Source organism: Mesoplodon mirus, assembly GCF_964341445.2.
Source record: "Mesoplodon mirus genome assembly, chromosome: 8".
In the NCBI taxonomy this organism is placed as follows: Eukaryota; Metazoa; Chordata; class Mammalia; order Artiodactyla; family Ziphiidae; genus Mesoplodon; species Mesoplodon mirus.
In genome coordinates, this window is record NC_138984.1 from 4878922 (window position 1) to 4900978 (window position 22057).

Here is a 22057-nt window from a genome sequence, read left to right on the forward strand (position 1 = left end):
TAGCTGCTCCTTTAACCCCGTCCTGTCTGAGCGAAGAACAAACGCCCTCAGGCAACCTACACGCAGAGGCGGGGCCGAATCCAAAGCTGAGCCCCGGGAGCTGTGCGAACAAAGAAGAGAAAAGGGAATCTCTCCCAGCAGCCTCGGGAGCAGCGGATTAAATCTCCACAATCAACTTGATGTACCTGCATCTGTAGAATACCTGAATAGACAATGAATCTGCCCAAATTGAGGAGGTGGACTTTGGGAGCAAGATTTATTATTTTTTCCCCTTTTCCTCTTTTTGTGACTGTGTATGTGTATGCTTCTGTGTGAGATTTTGTCTGTATAGCTTTGCTTTCAGCATTTGTCCTAGGGTTCTATCCGTCCGTTTTTTGTTTTTGTTCTTTTTTTGCTTTTTAAAAAAATTTTCTTAATTATTTTTTTATTTTAATAACTTTATTTTACCTTACTTTATTTTATTTTCTTTTATCCTCTTTTTCTTCCTTTCTCTTTCTTTTTCTTTTCTTTGTTACTGTCTTCCTTTGTTCCTTTCTTCCTTCCTTTCTTTCTTTCTTTCTTTCTTCCTTTCTTTCTACTTTTTCTCCCTTTTATTCTGAGCTGTGTGAATGAAAGGCTCTTGGTGCTGCAGCCAGGAGTCAGTGCTGTGCCTCTGAGGTGGGAGAGCCAACTTCAGGACACTGGTCCACAAGAGACCTCCCAGCTCCACGTAATATTCAATGGCGAAAATCTCCCAGAGATCTCCATCTCAACACCAGCACCCAGCTTCATTCAACGACCAGCAAGCTACAATGCTGGACACCCTATGCTAAACAACTAGCAAAACAGGAACACAACCACACTCATTAGCAGAGAGGCTGCCTAAAATCATAGTAAGTCCACAGACACCCCAAAACACACCACCAGACGTGGACCTGCCCACCAGAAAGACAAGATCCAGTCTCATCCACCAGAACACAGGCACTAGTCCCCTCCACCAGGAAGCCTACACAACCCACTGAACCAACTTTAGCCACTGGGGACAGACACCAAAAACAACGGGAACTACGAACCTGCAGCGTGAGAAAAGGAGACCCCAAACACAGTAAGATAAGCAAAATGAGAAGACAGAAAAACACACAGCAGATGAAGGAGCGAGGTAAAAACCCACCAGACCTAACAAATGAAGAGGAAATAGGCAGTCTACCTGAAAAACAATTCAGAATGATAGTAAAGATAATCCAAAATCTTGGAAATAGAATGGAGAAAATGCAAGAAACAGTTAACAAGGACCTAGAAGAACTAAAAATGAAACAAGCAACTATGAACAACACAATAAATGAAATTAAAAATACTCTAGAAGGGATCAGTAGCAGAATAACTGAGGCAGAAGAACGGATAAGTGACTGGGAAAATAAAATAGTGGAAATAACTACTGCAGAGCAGCATAAAGAAAAAAGAATGAAAAGAACTGAGGACAGTCTCAGAGACCTCTGGGACAACATCAAACTCACCAACATTCAAATTATAGGGGTCCCAGAAGAAGAAGAGAAAAAGAAAGGGACTGAGAAAATATTTGAAGAGATTATAATTGAAAACTTCCCTAATATGGGAAAGGAAATAGTTAATCAAGTCCAGGAAGCACAGAGAGTCCCATACAGGATAAATCCAAGGATAAACACACCACGACACATACTAATCAAACTTTCAAAAATTAAATACAAAGAAAACATATTAAAAGCAGCAAGGGAAAAACAACAAATAACACACAAGGGAATCCCCATAAGGTTAACAGCTGATCTTTCAGCAGAAACTCTGCAAGCCAGAAGGGACTGGCAGGAAATACTTAAAAGTGATGAAGGAGAAAAACCTGCAACCAAGATTACTCTACCCAGCAAGGATCTCATTCAGATTTGATGGAGAAATTAAAACCTTTACAGACAAGCAAAAGCTGAGAGAGTTCAGCACCAACAAACCAGCTTTACAACAAATGCTAAAGGAACTTCTCTAGGCAAGAAACACAACAGAAGGAAAAGACCTACAATAACGAATCCAAAACAATTAAGAAAATGGTAATAGGAACATACATATTGATAATTACCTTAAATGTAAATAGACTAAATGCTCCCACCAAAAGACACAGATTGGCTGAATGGATACAAAAACAAGACCCATATATATGCTGTCTACAAGAGACCCACTTCAGACCTAGAGACACATACAGACTGAAAGTAAGGAGATGGAAAAAGATATTCCATGCAAATAGAAATCAAAAGAAAGCTGGAGTAGCAATTCTCATATCAGACAAAATAGACTTTAAAATAAAGACTATTAGAAGAGACAAAGAAGGACACTACATAATGATCAAGGGATCGATCCAAGAAGAAGATATAACAATTGTAAATATTTATGTACCCAACATAGGAGCACCTCAATACATAAGGCAAATACTAACAGCCATAAAAGGGGAAATTGACAGTAACACATTCACAGTAGGGGAATTTAACACCCCACTTTCACCAATGGACAGATCATCCAAAATGAAAATAAATAAGGAAACACAAGCTTTAAATGATACATTAAACAAGATGGACTTAATTGATACTTATAGGGCATTCCATCCAAAAACAACAGAATAAACATTTTTCTCAAGTGCTCATGGAACATTCTCCAGGATAGATCATATCTTGGGTCACAAATCAAGCCTTGGTAAATTTAAGAAAATTGAAATTGTATCAAGTATCTTTTCCGACCACAATGCTATGAGACTAGATATCAATTACAGGAAAAGAGCTGTAAAAAATACAAACACATGGAGGCTAAACAATACACTACATAATAACGAAGTGATCACTGAAGAAATCAAAGAGGAAATCAAAAAATATCTAGAAACAAATGACAATGGAGACACGATGACCCCAAACCTATGGGATGCAGCAAAAGCAGTTCTAAGAGGGAAGTTTATAGCAATACAATCCTACCTTAAGAAACAGGAAACATCTCGAGTAAACAACCTAACCTTGCATCTAAAGCAATTAGAGAAAGAAGAACAAAAAACCCCCAAGTTAGCAGAAGGAAAGAAATCATAAAGATCAGATCAGAAATAAATGAAAAAGAAATGAAGGAAGTTATAGCAAAGATCAGTAAAACTAAAAGCTGGTTCTTTGAGAAGATAAACAAAATTGATAAATCATTAGCCAGACTCATCAAGAAAAAAAGGGAGAAGACTCAAATCAATAGAATTAGAAATGAAAAAGGAGAAGTAACAACTGACACTGCAGAAATATAAAAGATCATGAGAGATTACTACAAGCAACTCTATGACAATAAAATGGACAACCTGGAAGAAATGGACAAATTCTTAGAAATGCACCACATGCCAAGACTGAATCAGGAAGAAACAGAAAATATGAACAGATGAATCACAAGCACTGAAATTGAAAATGTGATTTAAAACCTTCTAACAAACAAAAGCCCAGGACCAGACGGATTCACAGGCGAATTCTATCAAACATTTAGAGAAGAGCTAACACCTATCCTTCTCAAACTCTTCCAAAATATAGCAGAGGGAGGAACACTCCCAAAATCATTCTACAAGGCCACCATCACCCTGTTACCAAAACCAGACAAGGATGTCACAAAGAAAGAAAACTACAGGCCAATATCACTGATGAACGTAGCTGCAAAAATCCTCAACAAAATGCTAGCAAACAGAATCCAACAGCACATTAAAAGGATCATACACCATGATCAAGTGGGGTTTATTCCAGGAATGCAAGGATTCTTCAATATACGCAAATCAATCAATGTGAAACACCATATTAACAAATTGAAGGAGAAAAGCCATATGGTCATCTCAATAGATGCAGAGAAAGCTTTCAACAAAATTCAACACCCGTTTATGATAAAAACCCTCCAGAAAGTAGGCATAGAGGGAACTTTCCTCAACATAATAAAGGCCATGTATGACAAACCCACAGTCAACATTGTCCTCAGTGGTGAAAAACTGAAAGCATTTCCACTAACATCAGGAACAAGACAAGGTTGCCCACTCTCAACACTCTTATTCAACATAGTTTTGGAAGTTTTAGCCACAGCAATCAGAGAAGAAAAGGAAATAAAAGGAATCGAAATAGAAAAAGAAGTAAAGCTGTCACTGCTGGCAGATGACATGATACTATACATAGAGAATCCTAAAGATGCTACCAGAAGACTACTAGACCTAATCAATGAATTTGGTAAAGTAGCAGGATACAAAATTAATGCACAGAAATCTCTTGCATTCCTATACACTAATGATGAAACGTCTGAAAGTGAAATCAATAAAACACTCCCATTTATCACTGCAACAAAAAGAATAAAATATCTAGGAACAAACCTACCTAAGGAGACAAAAGACCTGTATGCAGAAAATTATAAGACACTTACGAAAGAAATTAAGGATGATACAAATAGATGGAAAGATATACCATGTTCCTGGATTGGAAGAATCAACATTGTGAAAATGACTCTACTACCCAGAGCAATCTACAGATTCAATGCAATCCCTATCAAACTACCACTGGCATTTTTCACAGAGATAGAACAAAACATTTCACAATTTGTATGGAAACACAAAAGACCCCGAATAGCCAAAGCAATCTTGAGAACGAAAAACGGAGCTGGAGGAATCAGGCTCCCAGACTTCAGACTATACTACAAAGCTACAGTAATCAAGACAGTATGGTACTGGCACAAAAACAGAAAGATAGATCAATGGAACAGGATAGAAAGCCCAGAGATAAACCCACGCACATATGGTCACCTTATCTTTGATAAAGGAGGCAGGAATGTACAGTGGAGAAAAGACAGCCTCTTCAATAAGCGGTGCTGGGAAAATTGGACAGGTACATGTAAAAGTATGAGATTAGATCACTCCCTAACACCATACACAAAAATAAGCTCAAAATGGATTAAAGACCTAAATGTACGGCCAGAAACTATCAAACTTTTAGAGGAAAACATAGGCAGAACACTCTATGACATAAATCACAGCAAGATCCTTTTTGAACCACCTCCTAGAGAAATGGAAATAAAAACAAAAATAAACAAATGGGACTTAATGAAACTTCAAAGCTTTTGCACAGCAAAGGAAACCATAAACAAGACCAAAAGATAACCCTCAGAATGGGAGAAAATATTTGCAAATGAAGCAACTGACAAAGGATTAATCTCCAAAATTTACAAGCAGCTCATGCAGCTCAATAACAAAAAAACAAACAACCCAATCCAAAAATGGGCAGAAGACCTAAATAGACATTTCTCCAAAGAAGATATACAGACTGCCAACAAACACATGAAAGAATGCTCAACATCATTAATCATTAGAGAAATGCAAATCAAAACTACAATGAGATATCATCTCACACCAGTCAGAATGGCCATCATCCAAAAATCTAGAAACAATAAATGCTGCAGAGGATGTGGAGAAAAGGGAATCCTCTTGCACTGCTGGTGGGAATGTGAATTGGTACAGCCACTATGGAGAACGGTATGGAGGTTCCTTAAAAGACTAAAAATAGAACTACCATATGACCCAGCAATCCCACTACTGGGCGTATACCTTGAGAAAACCATAATTCAAAAAGAGTCATGTACCAAAATGTTCATTGCAGCTCTATTTACAATAGCCAGGAGATGGAAACAACCTAAGTGTCCATCATCGGATGAATGGATAAAGATGATGTGGCACATATATACAATGGAATATTACTCAGCCATAAAAAGAAATGAAATTGAGCTATTTGTAATGAGGTGGATGGACCTAGAGTCTGTCATACAAAGTAAGTCAGAAAGAGAAAGACAAATACCGTATGCTAACACATATATATGGAATTTAAGAAAAAAAAATGTCATGAAGAACCTAGGGGTAAGACAGGAATAAAGACACAGAGCTACTAGAGAATGGACTTGAGGATATGGGGAGGGGGAAGGGTAAGCTGTGACAAAGTGAGAGAGTGGCATGGACATATGTACAGTACCAAACGTAAAATAGATAGCTAGTGGGAAGCAGCCGCATAGCCCAGGGAGATCAGCTCGGTGCTTTGTGACCACCTAGAGGGGTGGGATAGGGAGCGTGGGAGGGAGGGAGACGCAAGAGGGAAGAGATATGGGAACATATGTATATGTGTAACTGATTCACTTTGTTATAAAGCAGAAACTAACACACCATTGTAAAGCAATATACTCCAGTAAAGATTAAAAAATATATATATATATATATATATTGGGTTGGCCAAAAAGTTCGTTCGATTAGTGAATACGTTGTTCAATAAAGTTCCTAGTGAAAATGAAAAAATAACCAAAAAAAGTTAAACATTTTAAAGTTCTCGGGCTTCCCTGGTGGCACAGTGGTTGAGAGTCCGCCTGCTGATGCAGGGGACACGGGCTCGTGCCCTGGTCAGGGAAAATCCCACATGCCGCGGAGCGGCTGGGCCCGTGAGCCATGGCCGCTGAGCCTGCGCGTCCGGAGCCTGTGCTCCGCAACGGGAGAGGCCACAACAGTGAGAGGCCCGCGTACCGCAAAAAAATAAATAAATAAATAAAATATAAAAAAATTTTAAACTTCCCCTTTAATCCCACACCAATTTACTTGTTTGTGTTCCTATTTGTCCACTTTGAAACCGAATGTACATATATTTTCATGTGCTTATTATAAATAGTTTCATGCTTTCACTTAGTATTTTCTAACACTTCTCACAGCTCTAAAGAGCCTTCAAATTGACCATTTTAGAGGCTTTATATCCTACTACTGGTTAGTTGATAATCACTAATTTAATTTCTTGGTTGTTGGACATGTGTAGTTCCTGGAATTTTAGTATTATAAATAAACTTGCTATGAACATTTTTGTACACTTAAGATATTGTCCCTTTCTCCGAGTAAATTATCCCCTTGAGATGAATTTCTAGGAGAAAGGGAGAAAGATTACTGGGACAAAGTGAATATGTTTTTTTATGTCCTTTATATACTGCTAGATTATCCTCCAAGAGGGCCGGGCCAATTTTTAGTAACACAGCAATGCATTTCTAAAACTCTGTTTTTCCCTAATTTTTGCTAAGAGTAGGATTTTATCATGTTTTATTATTAATAATTATAAACCTAAGTATAAAATTATTTCTCATTGTTTTAAATTTCTAACAGTTTAGGTATGAGCAAAGAAAACCCAAATGTCCATCCATGTTTATTTCCTTCTTGTGTTTCTTCATTTCCAAATCATCCCTTGTATGTTACTCATATCCCCAGTAGTTTGTTAGTGTAGTTGGCATATTTATATATTTCCATAAAATTCTTTTTTATGCATATTAAAAACAATATAAATTATTTTTCTGCAGAAAAACTTCTTAATGATAAACATATTCTTCTTTGGGGGACAAATTACAATCACAAAGGCTATGGTTGATGTAGGTTGAATAATGGGGTAAAAATCTGGCAATTATGAAAACAGTCAAGTGTTACTAAAATTTGCTGGTTTGACATGAAACAATTTTTATAAACAAAATTACATAATGAAGACACCTATTTAGGGACTTCCCTGGTGGGACAGTGGCTAAGAATCCACCTGCCAATGCAGGGGACATGGGTTCAAGCCCTGGTCTGGGAAGATCCCACATGCTGCGAAGCAACTAAGCCCGTGCGCCACAAACTACTGAGCCTACGTGCCACAACTACTGAAGCTCGCATGCCTAGAGCCCGTGCTCCGCAACAAGAGAAGCCACGACAATGAAAAGCCCGTGCACCGCAACGAAGAGCAGGCCCCGCTCGCCGCAACTAGAGAAAGCCCGCGCGCAGCAAAGAAGACCCAACACAGCCAAAAATAAATAAAATAAAATAAATTAATTAAAAATAAGAAAACTATTTAGACGCAATTTCTTCTGTAGTAAAGAAGTTTTAGAAGAAACTACTTTTCTAAAATCATTTTGGTCATTGACAAAGGTTTTACTCTTTGAGGATTAAAAGATGTACCTCTTGTGTTTCACCTAAATAGAGTATTCTATGTACACAAATCAGACTTCAGAGAATGTTGGATTAAAAATTATTCTGGGGCCTCCCTGGTGGCGCAGTGGTTGAGAGTCTGTCTGCCAATGCAGGGGACACGGGTTCGTGCCCTGGTCCGGGAAGATCCCACATGCCACGGAGCGGCTGGGCCTGTGAGCCATGGCCGCTGAGCCTGCGCGTCCGGAGCCTGTGCTCCGCAACGGGAGAGGTCACAACAGTGAGAGGCCCTCGTACCGCAAAAAAAAAAAAAAAAAAAAAAAAAAAATTATTCGTATCATAAAACATAACAACGTAGAGTATGACTTCTCCAATGTAACATATTCTTTAAAAGAAACATAATATTGTTTTGGGGGAAAGAAAAACATTTCACACTATTGACCTATTCCATCTACCATATATACTTGCCTACCTACTCGCCCTGCCCTGTGGACACTCCGGAGAGACACACTGTCCAAAGAGGCAACGCCCCTCCCCTCCCCACCCTCCCCCCAAAGCACGTGGGAGTGGAGGGCATGAAGGATGCACGTATCCATGCATCTGGGAAGACGGAGGCAAGATCCCAAGGCCTGATGAGGTGTCAGGGGAGGGTGGCGAGAAGACAGCACATCTCCTTGGGGACAAGGTACGCTTTCCTGGAACAGAAGGCACGTGACATGGGCCCTGAGGACAGGAAGACTGTGACAAACACAGACTACAGGGACCAACCGAAGCTGGGAGCCCTGTGTGCGCGAGGAGGGAAGGGAAGGAGCCCGGAGGCAGGGGCCCCTGACCCCCGGGCCATGGACGGGCACCAGCCCACAGCCTGTTAGGAACCGGACCGCAAAGCAGGAGGTGAGCGACGGGCGAGCAGGTGAGGCTTCATCTGCCGCTCCCCATCGCTCGCATGACCGCCTGTACCACCTCCCTCATTCCCGTCCGTGGGAAAACTGTCTTCCACGAAACCGCTCCCTGGTGCCGAAAAGGTTGGGGACCGCTGTCCTAGAGGACTGCCGGGTGTGAATTCCAGTGCTGCCACTTACAGCTGTGTAACCTGGTCTGTGTGACCTGACCTTCCTAAGCCTCGGGCTCCTCATCGGTCGCCGGCAGTAAGTTGTGTCTGAGGCTGGTGGAGAATTAAGTGAGGTCATGTGACTAAAGCACCTAATATAGTAACCGATGCACAACAAGCACCCAGGGGGATTGCCTGCGTTCTTACAATAAACTGAACACAACAGCCATCTGGTCAACTGTGATGACTTTCTAAGTAGATGGAAATGTCACGAGCACACATAGTGGGGTGCGGGTCTGAGGAACTTGGGAAGGTGCTAAGTTGTTGAAAGTATTTTTTAAAATTGAAGTAGAGTTGCTTTACTATGTTGGGTTAGTTTCAGGAGCACAGCAGTGATTCAGTTACACACACACACACACACACACAGAATATGTAATATATATAGATATTCTCGTGCTGATTCTTTTCCCTTACAGGGTTATTCCACAATATTGAGTATAATTCCCTGTGCTAATAAGTAGGTCCTTGTCGGTTATCTCTTTTATATATAATAGTATCTGTTAATCCCAACCTCCTAATTTATCCCTCCCCCTGCTTTCCCCTTTTGTAACCAAAGGTTTGTTTTCTATGTCTGGGGGTCTGCTTCTGTTTTGTGAATAAGTTCATTTGTATCTTTTTTTGTTTTGGGGGGGTCAGATTCCATATATAGGTGATATTTTTAAATGTTTCTATTTCACCAGTCTATAAACATAACTATAATCTTAAGTGCTTTATAGAAAATGTTTAACTGCGAACAGATTTCTTAAACCTACAAATCCTTCCACGCCTGTTTTATAATATTTCAGCAAATTTCAACGTATTTCATTACGGCTGTCAGCTTTGGTACCAAGGGTTTGAAAACGTGGCCATCGGTACCTCCATTAAAAAATAAATTCCCTGGGGCTTCCCTGGTGGCACAGTGGTTGGGAATCCGCCTGCCTATGCAGGGGACACGGGTTCGTGCCCCGGTCCGGGAAGATCCCACATGCCACGGAGCAGCTAGGCCCGTGAGTCATGGCCGCTGAGCCTGCGCGTCTGGAGCCTGTGCTCCGCAGCGGGAGAGGCCGTGACGGTGAGAGGCCCATGCAAAAAAAATTAAAAAAAAAAAAATCCCTGAGTGAGATGCAGGAAGGCAAATATGTTTTTGCTGCTCACATCTAGCAGATAAAATGTTGCTGTCTGATGACCTTCCTGAGAAGGGGACGGTGAGGACATCTGAGGACGTATCCTTCTTCACAATTTCTGGGGCCAAAGACTCTGGAGTGAGCAACCGGTGGAGCCAAGTCATGAGAAGGGAGCCTGAGTGAGAAGCCAGGGCCCCGTGCTGAGCTGGGCCCCCTCCTCCAGTTTTTGGAAAAGTGTCCAGTCAAGTAGCCAAATGTCTCCATGTCCACTATTGCTGTTTTTACACAAAACATGACATTTAAAAAAAACTGAAGTATAGTTGATTTACAGTGTTTCAGGTATATAGCAAAGTGATTCAGTTATATATATATATGTATTTTTTTTCGTTTTCACATTCTTTTACATTATTACAAGATACTGAATATACTTCCCTGTGCTATACAGTAGGTCTTTGTTGGTTATCTGTTTTATATATAGTAGTGTGTATCTGTTAATCCCAAACTGCTAATTTATCCCTTCCCCCTCTTTCCCCTTTGGTAACCATAAGTTTGTTTTCTGTGTCTGTGAGTCTATTTCTGTTTTGTAAGTAAGTTCATTTGTATCATTTTTTTTTTAGATTCCACATATAAGTGATATCATGATATTTGTCTCTCTCTTTCTGACTTACTTCGCTTAGTACGATAACCTCTAGGTCCATCCATGTTGCTGCAAATGGCATTATTTCATTCTTTTTTTCAGGCTGAATAGTATTCTATTGTACACACATACCACATCTTCTTTATCCACTCATCAGTTGATGGACGCAAAACATGACATTCTGACAGCCCATATGATTCTTCCTTCCAGAAAGTGAGGTGCTCACTTCTTTCAAACTTTATATTCACAAAGAACGAAATCCAAGCTAGCCTTAACAGTCATAAAATGCACTGCCTAGAGAGGGAGCTACAGGCTTAGTAGAAGGAAGTATTCCTACAACAGTCTTACTTCAAATGATAAGTTTACTGCAACTTAGGAGAATTTAAGTTCAAATGCTTAAATCAGAATATTTCATATACCACGTGTTTCCTAACTAGTACATGGAGGCTCCTAAAAAAGGTTCTTCCGATTCTCAGACGTACGGACAGGAATAAAGTGGCCTCACCTTGTAATCTTAGGGAGGCCTAAGGCAGAAGAACGTGTAGATGGAGAGATCGTTTCAGATGGCTCCTAGGGTCACACAGACTGGAGCTGTCCCAGTACTGCTACTAACTAGCTGTGTGCTACGGGCTGAACTGTGTCTCCCCAAAATTCACAGGGTGAAGCTATAAGCCCCAGTATGACCTTATTTAAAGATAGGGACTTTAAAGAGGTTATTATTAACTGTGGTCATAAGGGTGGGGCCCAAATCCAATACGACTGGTGTCCTTATAAGACGTGGAAGACTCAGCAGGCCAGGAAGAGAGTCCTCACCAGAAATCAATTGTGCTGGCACCTTGATCTTGGACTTCTGGTCTCCAGAGCTGTGAGAAATAAACTTCTGTGGTTTAAGCCCCCCAGGCTGTGGCACTTTGTGATGGCAGCCCTAGCAGACGTACACAGTGTGATGCCAGGCAGGTTACTGAGCCTCACCTTTCTCATCTGTGAAATGGGCGCCATCATATTTACTACTTCATGGTTCAAAGGGATGACACTGTGAAGCTCTGGCACAGTTCCTGGCACTCAGCAAACAGCCAGTCAGCGTCGTTCACCACTAGTACTCTGACGGATTATAATCGCCCAGTGTCATAAACACTATGGGGATAGAGCAGCAAGGGGGAGGAAACCCTCTGATCAGGAAGAACAGCAGCCACAGGCCCTCTGAGAAGTAAAGGCTGCTCTGGCCGGCCCTCAGGGACACAGCCTGCAGGCGCTCTGCCCCGGGGGAGCCTGGAGCCCTGAGCTCCACGCACTCAGGAGTCTCCCACCCTCATGCTGCCACTCCGTGGGGACGAGTCATGACTCCCCACAGCCGAGGCAGAGAAACTGATACCAACACCCCTCCGCAGGGCAGTCAGAGCCCTCGGCAACGGGACACCCCGGCCGTTCCAGCTTCCCCTCCTCACACCCCCTCCTCCTCTCTGCTCTGCTCATATCCTGCCCCCGCTGCCTCTGACGACTGCCTGCTCATACCTCCAAGTCCAGAGGGATTGACCCCTCTGGTCCTCACCCTCACCTTCCCAGCCCAGTGGAATCCACCGTTCCTCCAGGGGTACAGGGCCCTTTCAACACACCTCCACTGCAACGCCCACCCACCAGTACTGGAGGGCAGGGGTAGGGGCCTCCCTGAAAGTCTGAGGCCAGCCTGGGTGGCAGGCATCTATCTTCTGTCTCCCCAAGCCCCTGACAGAGTCCCCAGGGTGTGTCCACACAGGATGAGTGTATGACAGTTACAAGCCAACTGAGTCTGGTAAGAAATAATGCCAAAACCAAGTATCTTATTGATTCATCCACAAGCTTGGAGAAAATTAGCTTTGAGCAACTTCCCTCTATTTGTATGTGAGTTTATCTTTCTGAGCCCAAAGGGAATTGGGTTTTCATCACCACTGTTGAACTTCAGGTGAAATGACTCACTAAATCAGGTATCACCCCAGCTCCTGGATTATGGATACACAGAGGACACACTCAGTCGTAAAACTAACTTCCACTCTTGGAAATAACATTATGTTTGCAGGCTAGTTTACAGTGTATAAAGTGCTTCATTGTATATTACTTTGTCAGTCGTAAAACGAACTTCCACTCTTGGAAATAACATTATGTTCGCAGGCTAGTTTGCAGTGTATAACGTGCTTCATTGTATATTACTTTGTATCACCCTCCTGCAGCCCTCCTGACCAAGGGAAGGATTAGGTTAAATTGCTCTGCAGATTTATATTTAAATTATGGATTTTGTATTTCAGTCATGTCATTTATTTCAGCATTTGGAGCATTTTGTACAGACCATACTGCCATCCACCTACATTGGCCAAAGTGTCAGGGGGTCTGCCCTACTTATCAAAGACGGATGATGGTAAATTCCAACGCAGGCGTCCAGATATTCCAAAGTGTGCCAAGAGTGCCAATGACACTATGGTATCTGGAGTCAAATGAAACGCGTGTATGCCCCCACCTGACCTATTAAATTAATAATCGTAATTGGCTGAGTCTGGCGTGAACCAGGTCGAATGCAATCCTCGTAGGGCCCTGTGCACCCAAGTGAGGTAAATTAGCTTTCAGAGCACCGGGTCTGTGTCAGTAAATTACCTGCTTCTGGGGAGCTTGCTGGGCCCCCGTGGGTGCCGCACAGAGCTGATTTGCCACATGGGTGAGCAGAGCCTTCTCAGAATGCTGGTGCTCACGGGCCCCTCTGTGGTCACGGAGTAAACAGGATCCCTTGTGGACACGGAGCCATGGGGTGAGCTCTCCCCGCATCCTGGGACGAGGGCACAGCCGTCCCTTTCTCTCCCTGCCAGTCCTTCTAAAGTTTCGGCCTGGTCACCAATCTTGTTTCCTCCAGGAAAGCAGACGATGGCTGGGTGGCCGACCACCCGGCTGTGAACAGTGTCAAACTTTCCGGAGATGCTGAGTGAGCAGCATCGGGCGGCTTTTTTCCTGCGGATGCCACACCATCCACCCACCTCCCCACTCCCGGGTCGACCCCAGGTACCAGACCACGCAGGTCAGCGCCTGCAACAGACTGGCCGAGGGGATTCACTGCAGAGGATCCTTTCACTTAACTGACAATTGCTGCTTTCTACTCAACTGAGAATCCAACACATGTATGGCTTCAAAACGGCTCACAGGTGACGGCAGAGTGCTGGGGACAGTGCCACCCAGGCCGCTCTGCCTCTGATGCCCTGGGAGGGGCTTTCCTGTGGCTTCAGTGGCTGCAGAAAAGGCCCTGCTGTCACGGGCTGGCTGTCTGCCCCAGAGGTGGCCAAAGTCCACCAGGGTTCAAGGTCAAAGTTAAGACCTTAAAAAAAGTCACATGAAACCAACAAGACCCTACTGTATAGCACAGGGAATTCTACTCAACACTCTGTGATGACCTACAGGAGAAAAGAATCTAAAAAAGAATGAATATATGTATATGTATAACTGAATCCCTTTGCTGTCCACCCGACATGAACACAACACTGTAAATCAACTCGACTCCAATAAAATTTAAAAAATAAAATCAATAAAATAAAATGCTTCCAACCACTCAGGTGAAAAAATAAAAAAGTCACACGAAGACACTTTGTGTTTGGTGTTTCCCTGGAGCATCCCAGAATTAAACAGCTGAGCCGGGTCTACAGCAGCACCTCAGGCCCAAGTTCCGAGAAGGTGTGCATGGGCTGGACCAGGCAGAGGAAGAGCCAAACGGAACGGGTGGCCCCTGAGTGCCCGTCACAGCTCGGGTCCCCGCACACACCTCTCTGCCTGCGTTTCTTCAAGGTCAACGGAGACTTGTGTCTCTCAAAATAGCAACCAGTGGACGAAATACATAGAAAACTTCTGAAATCAGGAAGCAAGCGGATGCAGTGCTTTGCCCGTGAATCTCTAAAAGCTGGCTGTGAGTCCTGCCAGCACTGAAATCTTTAAGAAACAAGCCACCAGCCAAGCGGCACCCCAGCCGTGCCTGACAGGCCCGTGCGGGCCCTGCTGAGGGGGTCCACGGGGACAGTGAGGGGTCTTCGTTGCGGCCGGATTTACAGGCAGGCCCTCATGCTCTTCTGGAATCTCCCCTGCTGCCTAACCGGGAATGCCCACCCCTTAGGGCCCAGCCGTGAACGTGGGATGGGTGTTAACAGCCGGATAAACACCATCAGTCTGTCTGAAGGGGGGAAGACCCCCAGACAGAAGCATAATAAAGCAGACAGTAGTTTTCACTCTTTTTCATTCTTGGAAATCCCACGAAACAACATTTAGGGAGGCGTTTGCTTGTTTCTTGTTTGTCCTCACAAATAAAATATACATACAGGTATTTTCAATTGTGTAAGGAAGACAAGATAAACTGACCAAGATTTAAAAATTTCAAACGTTAACACTCTAGTGTCAGTTACTAGGTGTGAGGCGAGGAGGCCCTGAGGTCTGTTTTCCCGGTGGCGTGAACGCCAGGGGCAGGACAAGGCCGGGAAGGGAGAGGCCAGGCTGAGGCTGAGTATCTGGACCATAATATAGAGATGAAAAAATGCGGAAGGGAAAGAAAAAAGGAAGAGCACACAGCTGCCGTCCCCCAAACAGACCTCCCATCTGCCACCCACGATTTGCATGTCACCTTCTCCGGGCTCATTTGTACTTCATTAACTGCCAGTGACTTAACAAGATTTATGCAAATGACACCATAGGAGCTCCCCAACTCCCACCGCCATCAAGCGATTATGCATGTGCAACTCTCCACAGCAGTGAAAAATTAATACGTGACAAGCCCACTCGCTGCCGAGCCGGGCCTCTGGCCTTTTCTTTTTCTTGCTTTGCTTTTTAATTTTTATTCGAACAGACCTTTTGAGGAGGAGGAGGAGGAGGAGGAAGGAGATGGAGATGCAGCAGCAGAAGCAGAATTCTTTGAACCCAATCTGCACTAAGACCTCAGAAGGGACGAAAAGGCAAGGTGGGCCCAGGTCCACCTCAGGAAATGAAGTTACTTTGCAGAAAATAAGTCATATCCTTGACGAGGAGGCTTTCGCTGGGGAAGGAGGGAAGAGATGACCACTGCCCGCCGTGCACGGGCAGCTCCCACGCTGGGGGAAGAAGCCTCTGTCTCACAACGAACGGACGAGCTGTAACGCGTGAGGCAAACAAGGTTAAAATAACCCACCGGCACGTTTGATCTGTAAACACACGAGTCAGGCGCAGAGCGTGTTGCAGACGGCCTCACCCGTGCCCTAAACCGCCCCAGACAAGACTCCTGTGCGGAGGGGAAGACAGACCCTGTGATGATCACAAATCCTGGACCGTCCCAAAGCCACCCCCAGCCCAGCCCCACCGGGGGTCCCTGAGGTTCAGGGCAACTTCTCTGTTGTTAGGCAAAGGGCCCATGAGCTGGGGTTCAGGGCCCCCACACACAGACCAAGTCCTGAACGCGGGCTGAGTGTGGAGACGAGTGCTCGGATGCTGGTGGGAAGGGGGGGCTATCGGGACAGGATGAAGGGACCCCGTGCAGCCCCGGACAGATGCGCGAGGACCCGTGTCCCTGGAGAAGCGCGTTGCCGCAGGCCCATCTCAGAAGGTTCCTCTCCACAAGCAGGAGGTATTTCTGTCTGAGGTCAGGGGTCACATGTTTAACTTAAAACACGTAACTCTGCTTCTTAAGCTTTCTGAAGGCTTTTCGCCAACAGGCAGTGTATGGCACACGGGCGTGGGGATACGGAGGCTGGGGTCCAAATCCTGGACCCTCGGCTTCTGAAGATGCCTGGTCTGGAAAGCCTGCCCTACGTGGGTTTAATTTAAAAATAAGGATAACACAGCTACCTGAACCGCGCAATGTTGAGGGTTCAGTGATATGCTAGATGAAAACAGCATAACGAATACTAAGCAGTCACTTAGTTGTTCCAGTTCTGCAGTGTCTAGAACATTCCGGCAGGTGCTTCTCCACTGGGTTCCGTCCTCTGTAATCCTCTTGCTTCATCTCTACCGGTTGAAGTCATCACTGGGAGGGTTAGGAATTTAGACATCCTCTAATGGTCTCGGTTCCTTTATAAAAATACAGATAAATCTGTATGGCAGCGTGCAAACCCACATCAGTGCGTGTGACCCACAGCAAGGCTCCGACGACAGTGTCCTGAGCAAGACTGATCTGAAAATCCGGTTTTGTGGGAATCTAAAAATTCTCTCTGGCATCTCCACATCCCAGTGTCCCAAGGGACTTGGTATCGTCCAAAGCCCATTTCACAGATGAGGAGTCTGAGGCCGGGCGCAGAGTCCAGGGGACTCGGACAGGCCAGGTGAGGTCTCCGGGAGGCGTCTGCTCTGTGGCCACATGTTTGGGGCAGCTATGAGGGACACAAGCTACGTGAACTGCCTGTGTCACGATTCTCCAGAAAACCAGACCGTGATGTAGAGTTTGACTGGATTATTTGGAACATACACAACCGATAGCTTCCAAGGAGTGGATAATACAAACTTTACGCTGCACGGTCGAGCCCCATCGGCATCCATACTGAAAGCCTCGCCTGTAAGGCGAGCGCCTCCGCAGAGGAGCCTGGGGGTCTGCCCGGCTGGCGTGGAGGCCAATGCTCCCACCTGAACCCACAGGACACGTGACTTAAGGCAACAACAGTCTAGTACTGAGTTCTAATATTCCCAAAAGGAAATGTCCCAGGACCAATATTTTAAGTGAGAGGAAAAGAGTTGAATGCTTTTTCTAATTCTAGTTGAAACAGCATCAACAGAATGAAAACTACACATTAAAATTACCTTATGTGGAGAGTTAGGTTTATAAATAAATGCACAAAGAATAAGCAACTGTGTGCTTGCATCTCTACAGCAAAGAAGTTGTTTAAGAGCCTTCAAAAACACACTCACAGACATAGAGAACAGACTTGTGGTTGCCATGGGGGACGGGGATGGGAGAGGGATGGATTGGGAGTTTGGGGTCAGCAGATGCCAACTATTATATATAGGATGGATAAACAACAACAACAGGTCCTACTGTATAGCACAGGGAACAATACTCAAAATCCTGTGATAAACCATAATGGAAAAGAATATGAAAGAGAATACATATAGGTATAACTGAATCACTGTGCTGTACAGCAGAAATTAAACACAGCATTGTAAGTCAACTATACTTCAATAAAAAATTTTTTTTAAATGCAAAAGTCAAAAAAAAAAAAAAGGGGGAGAACAGCAAAGAGGAGGCAAGAGGACTTTCCTTGGTGGGTCTCCATGCCAGCCCACACACTGGCTGCTCAGTGTCTGAACAGGTCTTATGAAAACCTCGTGGACTTCCTGCTCTGGTCTCGCCTGTGACGCTGGGGCCTGATCCACCCTGTCCCTCCCCACACGTCCGTGCAGAAATTGCCCGGCCCCCAGCTAAAGCTGTATTCCTACTGTTTCAAACGGATTAAACTAAACTGTGGATAGACTCCAGCCCTTTTCAAGGGTGGTCAGTGCCAACACGAGTTCCTACAGGATTGGTGAAACTATCTAAGTACCCGGAGAAGAGGCAAAGCTGTTATCCTGCCCACAGATTCCTCCTCCTCTGAAGCAGAATGCACTCTAAATCAACTGGCCTTCTTTAACAAACTAAAAGATGGCATTTCCAGAAGCCATGGTGCCGGGCTGAACACTTATTTTTATTTTCCTGGGAACTACCGCAGCCAAATAGGTCCGATGAATTCCCGTTTTACTTGAGACATAAAGTAATTTGGTACCCGGCTTCTGGGCTAATGAAAAACGATTCCAGGCTAGCAGCATAGGCCAAAACAAATGCCTGCATTCGAGTCCTGTTGTGTAATGAGGAAGTTTAATTAAGGCCCCGCATTACAGCTGTAAATGTTCCCTTATATAATAAGGTCTAAATGAAACTGAACCTAATCAAAGTTACAATTCCTTCATTAGCAAATTACAAACAAGAGCGCACAGCTGACACACCGGCTATGATTATCACAACTAATTGCCTCGTTGTTACAAACCAGCCTGAAACAGTGTTCAGATGTCCGTCTGCGACCGCAAATTAGGGCCACGTCGGGCTACTCCTGTGATCACAAGGGGCTCTTGTATGGCGATCTGATTTACCCCAGTCGACTGGCGGCCAGCGGCCCAATCAAAGCCGAGCTACAAAGGCAGCCTTTGAAGCCAGTGCAGCCTCCAAACACACTCCATATGCAGGCGGGCAGACTGCACTTCATTAGATCTGTTGTCACATTTCCCTCTTCTTATTCTAATGATCCTATTTTAATACACACAGGAACCTCTTCTAATCGATGTCAAGTGAGTGACTTCTACATTCATCAACAGAGCACATCAAACAAACCTTGGCGCACGAACCAGCATCACAGCGAGCAGAGAGCCGGGGTGTGTCCCCGGCTACAGGGACAGGAAGGGGGAAGCAGCTTACCTGTTTAATTGGGATGGCTCGACCGCTCCCGATGCTGTCCGCCCGGCTCTCCAGGCCTTTTTTCTCTTTGTCTGGGTCACTCCCTTTCCGAGACTGCAAAGTAAAAATAAAGTTAGCATTTGGGGAAGGGCTGCGGTTCACAGATCGTGGAGGTGAGCCCCCACCTGCACGGTTTCTGCAAAACACACGCCCAGAAGCCCTGGATGAGCCATGTGTGTACCCACGTGCGCACACACAACCCAGGAGCAGCCCGCTGGGGCGTCCATCTCCACCGAGCCATGACGTTACAGGGAGTTTTCTAAACTTTTCTTCCTACTTTTCCACTGCAAAATTATCTTTTAATTCTTTTGTAAAGAGTTCAAAATTCAATTACTAGAAACCAACGGACCATACAGGAAAGTAACGCCCAACGGGAAAACACATTCTAAAGCTGCAGTTAATCCAGCTGATGAGGAGAGGATTCCTCGCTGCTTGTTTGGGAAACCTATGACATAAATGTATATATTTAATTAACATCTGAAGGATTTAAAAAATTCTATTAACGTTTCAGCTGTGCAATTCAAAGGGACACCCTTAATTTGTATCAAGGTGCCATTAATGTTCCTTTTGATTGCTTCTGGATAGCTAGAAAAGAGCAAATTCAAAGTTAAAACTAGTTTGAGATACCACAAAAAATAACAAAGGGAAAAAAGTTGAAAATACCTTTTGGGGCAAAACATCAGTACTCTGGGGAAAAATGAGTGGCTTTGTTTGCCAAGTTCCTGAACAGTTTCCCTGGCCGTACTGCTGATGTACGTGCGCTGCCCGGGAGCGGGCAATCGGCAGGGACGGCGGCAGTGGTCACCCCAGTTCGGAAGCCACAACTCCAGCACACGGTGACTTGGGGACGCTGAAGGAGCACCACAGCTAAGTCTCCATCTCTTGGTGGCGTGAGGAAGTGTGAGCACAATGATTTTCTGACAGATTTATTTTATTATGAGAGAAAGATCTGAGATTCGTCCTCCTTAATAACCGTGCTGACAAGTGACAACTCCACTCCATTACTTTTCAATGGGAACATTACTCACGCAATATTGAAAATGGAGAAACATTTTCATGTGCTTTTCAAATCTGGGATGATATATGAAATGAACAGCCTTTGTGGTGTCCAGGGCGGCAGTGAGAAGCTAATGAAATCCAGTTTTAAAGGGTGTGAGATGGAGTCGCTGATTTTTTTTTTTTTTTTTTAATATTAAAGGGAGCGATGTCGTAGGGCATAAGGGAGAAAAGTCCCCATGACGTAAACCGGGATCTGGGACTGCAAGGGGCACAAGGACTCCTTAGAAGACAGGCTTCTTCGATGATGCTAAGAAGCCGACATTTATTTACTGAACACCTACTAAGTGCCAGGCCCCGTGTGCTTTTTTTCTTCAGGATGCTAGAAGCCTGGAATGAAGTACCAGGAAACGAAACAGGCAACCAATAGAAAGTTGCAGAAGAACATAAAACATGACGTTTAACCTTTGGGCTAGGAAAGAAATAGAGATCTATCAATTCCTTGTCGTGAGTTTTAAGAGTTGCGGGCTCACTTTTCTCTTTAATTAATAATCTGTGGTAAGAGGTACGTAACAGCCTTAAATTCCCTTTTCCCTACATCTCAGTTCACAAGAAAGCTGGAATTTGAGGTTACTATTTGTAAAATGAGATTCAAAGCTCATGGCGATGACTTTTAAAATTGTTTTAAATCAACAGAGACCATTAATGGTACTTTCAGAATTCTATGAATGCTAAATTTCTAAATCTGGAAATCTATCTTCATTATTCTCTATTAACCAGAATAATTAACAAAACAAACATTAAAAAAATTAACATCTTCCTCAAGGCAGCACATCTGTCCTCACAGCCACTCTGTCGTCAGAGCAGAATTTCCAGATTCCACACGAAGCAGGATTATGAACTAATAAGCTCCATGTTTGATCACACTCCCTGAGATGAAGGAGGCTGAAACTGATGTAAGACTTCACTGCCAAAATGCAACAGAAATTCCCTACGGCTCCAACACGTTGGTGGAGAGAGTCATAAAACTAAAATTTCAAGACAGACCAGTGGTTATTTGTTAGACAAAAGGGTTTGCTGTATCGCTGTCTTACAGTGACTTTTGGTACGACAGGCTGTGATATACATCATAAAACTGAAATCCAACAACGAAACTAAAACAAACCCATTGGACATAAGACACTGCAGCATGTACAAATTCCCAGTAAGGTCTCCTGATGTTCCTGCCAACTCCGAGACTACATCACCCACGTCCTTACGTTCCAGCTGAAATGGCTCCGTGAAATCATCAGAGCCGAAGTCTCTCTGGGTACCGCTGCCTGGGTCAGGAGTGAGTGTGCAACGCATCCAGCCTGACACACAACCAGAAGCCTAACGGGAGTTTATCACACCCATCACAGAAGGTCGGGGGGAGCCAGAAGTGGGACCGCGTAGCCTCTGCAAACAGCGAACGCAGAGGAAAGAAAGGCTAGGATAACTCTCATTACCATCTCCTTCTTTAGAGGAATGGTTAACTTTCCCCCAGGTGATAAAAGCAGCCGTGAAGGGGCACCCCATCAGCTGCCTGCTTCCAAGGACAGGTCGCATTGCTGACAGGAGCCCTCACGATTAAACAGAAACCTGCTTTCCCCTTTTTAACTGATGAGTAAGTCGAAGGCTGCTGGAACACGTATAATAGGATCCACGCTCCCCTTCTCTACAGAAGACAAAATACCATTCAAACAGGTCTATTTAGACTATCAATTTTGCTGCCTTATTTTTACAGAGCGTCTCTATGAGCTGGGCTATGCCTTTTTCACAATCTTAGGTTACTGGGTAT

At 44.2% G+C, this 22057-nt stretch overlaps 1 protein-coding gene across 6 annotated transcripts in view; it reads right to left on the bottom strand.

Annotated features, from left to right (window-relative positions):
- The window catches only part of AGAP1 (ArfGAP with GTPase domain, ankyrin repeat and PH domain 1), a 574296-nt gene that overhangs the window by 269296 nt on the left and 282943 nt on the right, over positions 1-22057 (bottom strand). For 5 of the 6 annotated variants that reach the window (XM_082631241.1, XM_082631240.1, XM_082631242.1 and 2 more), the window contains exon 9: positions 19204-19296. In XM_082631241.1, coding sequence (XP_082487367.1) covers positions 19204-19296 — 93 coding nt within the window. Of the gene's footprint in view, positions 1-15059; positions 16836-19203; positions 19297-22057 lie in introns of those variants that run through there. The other variant, XM_082631243.1, reaches the window with a different exon arrangement.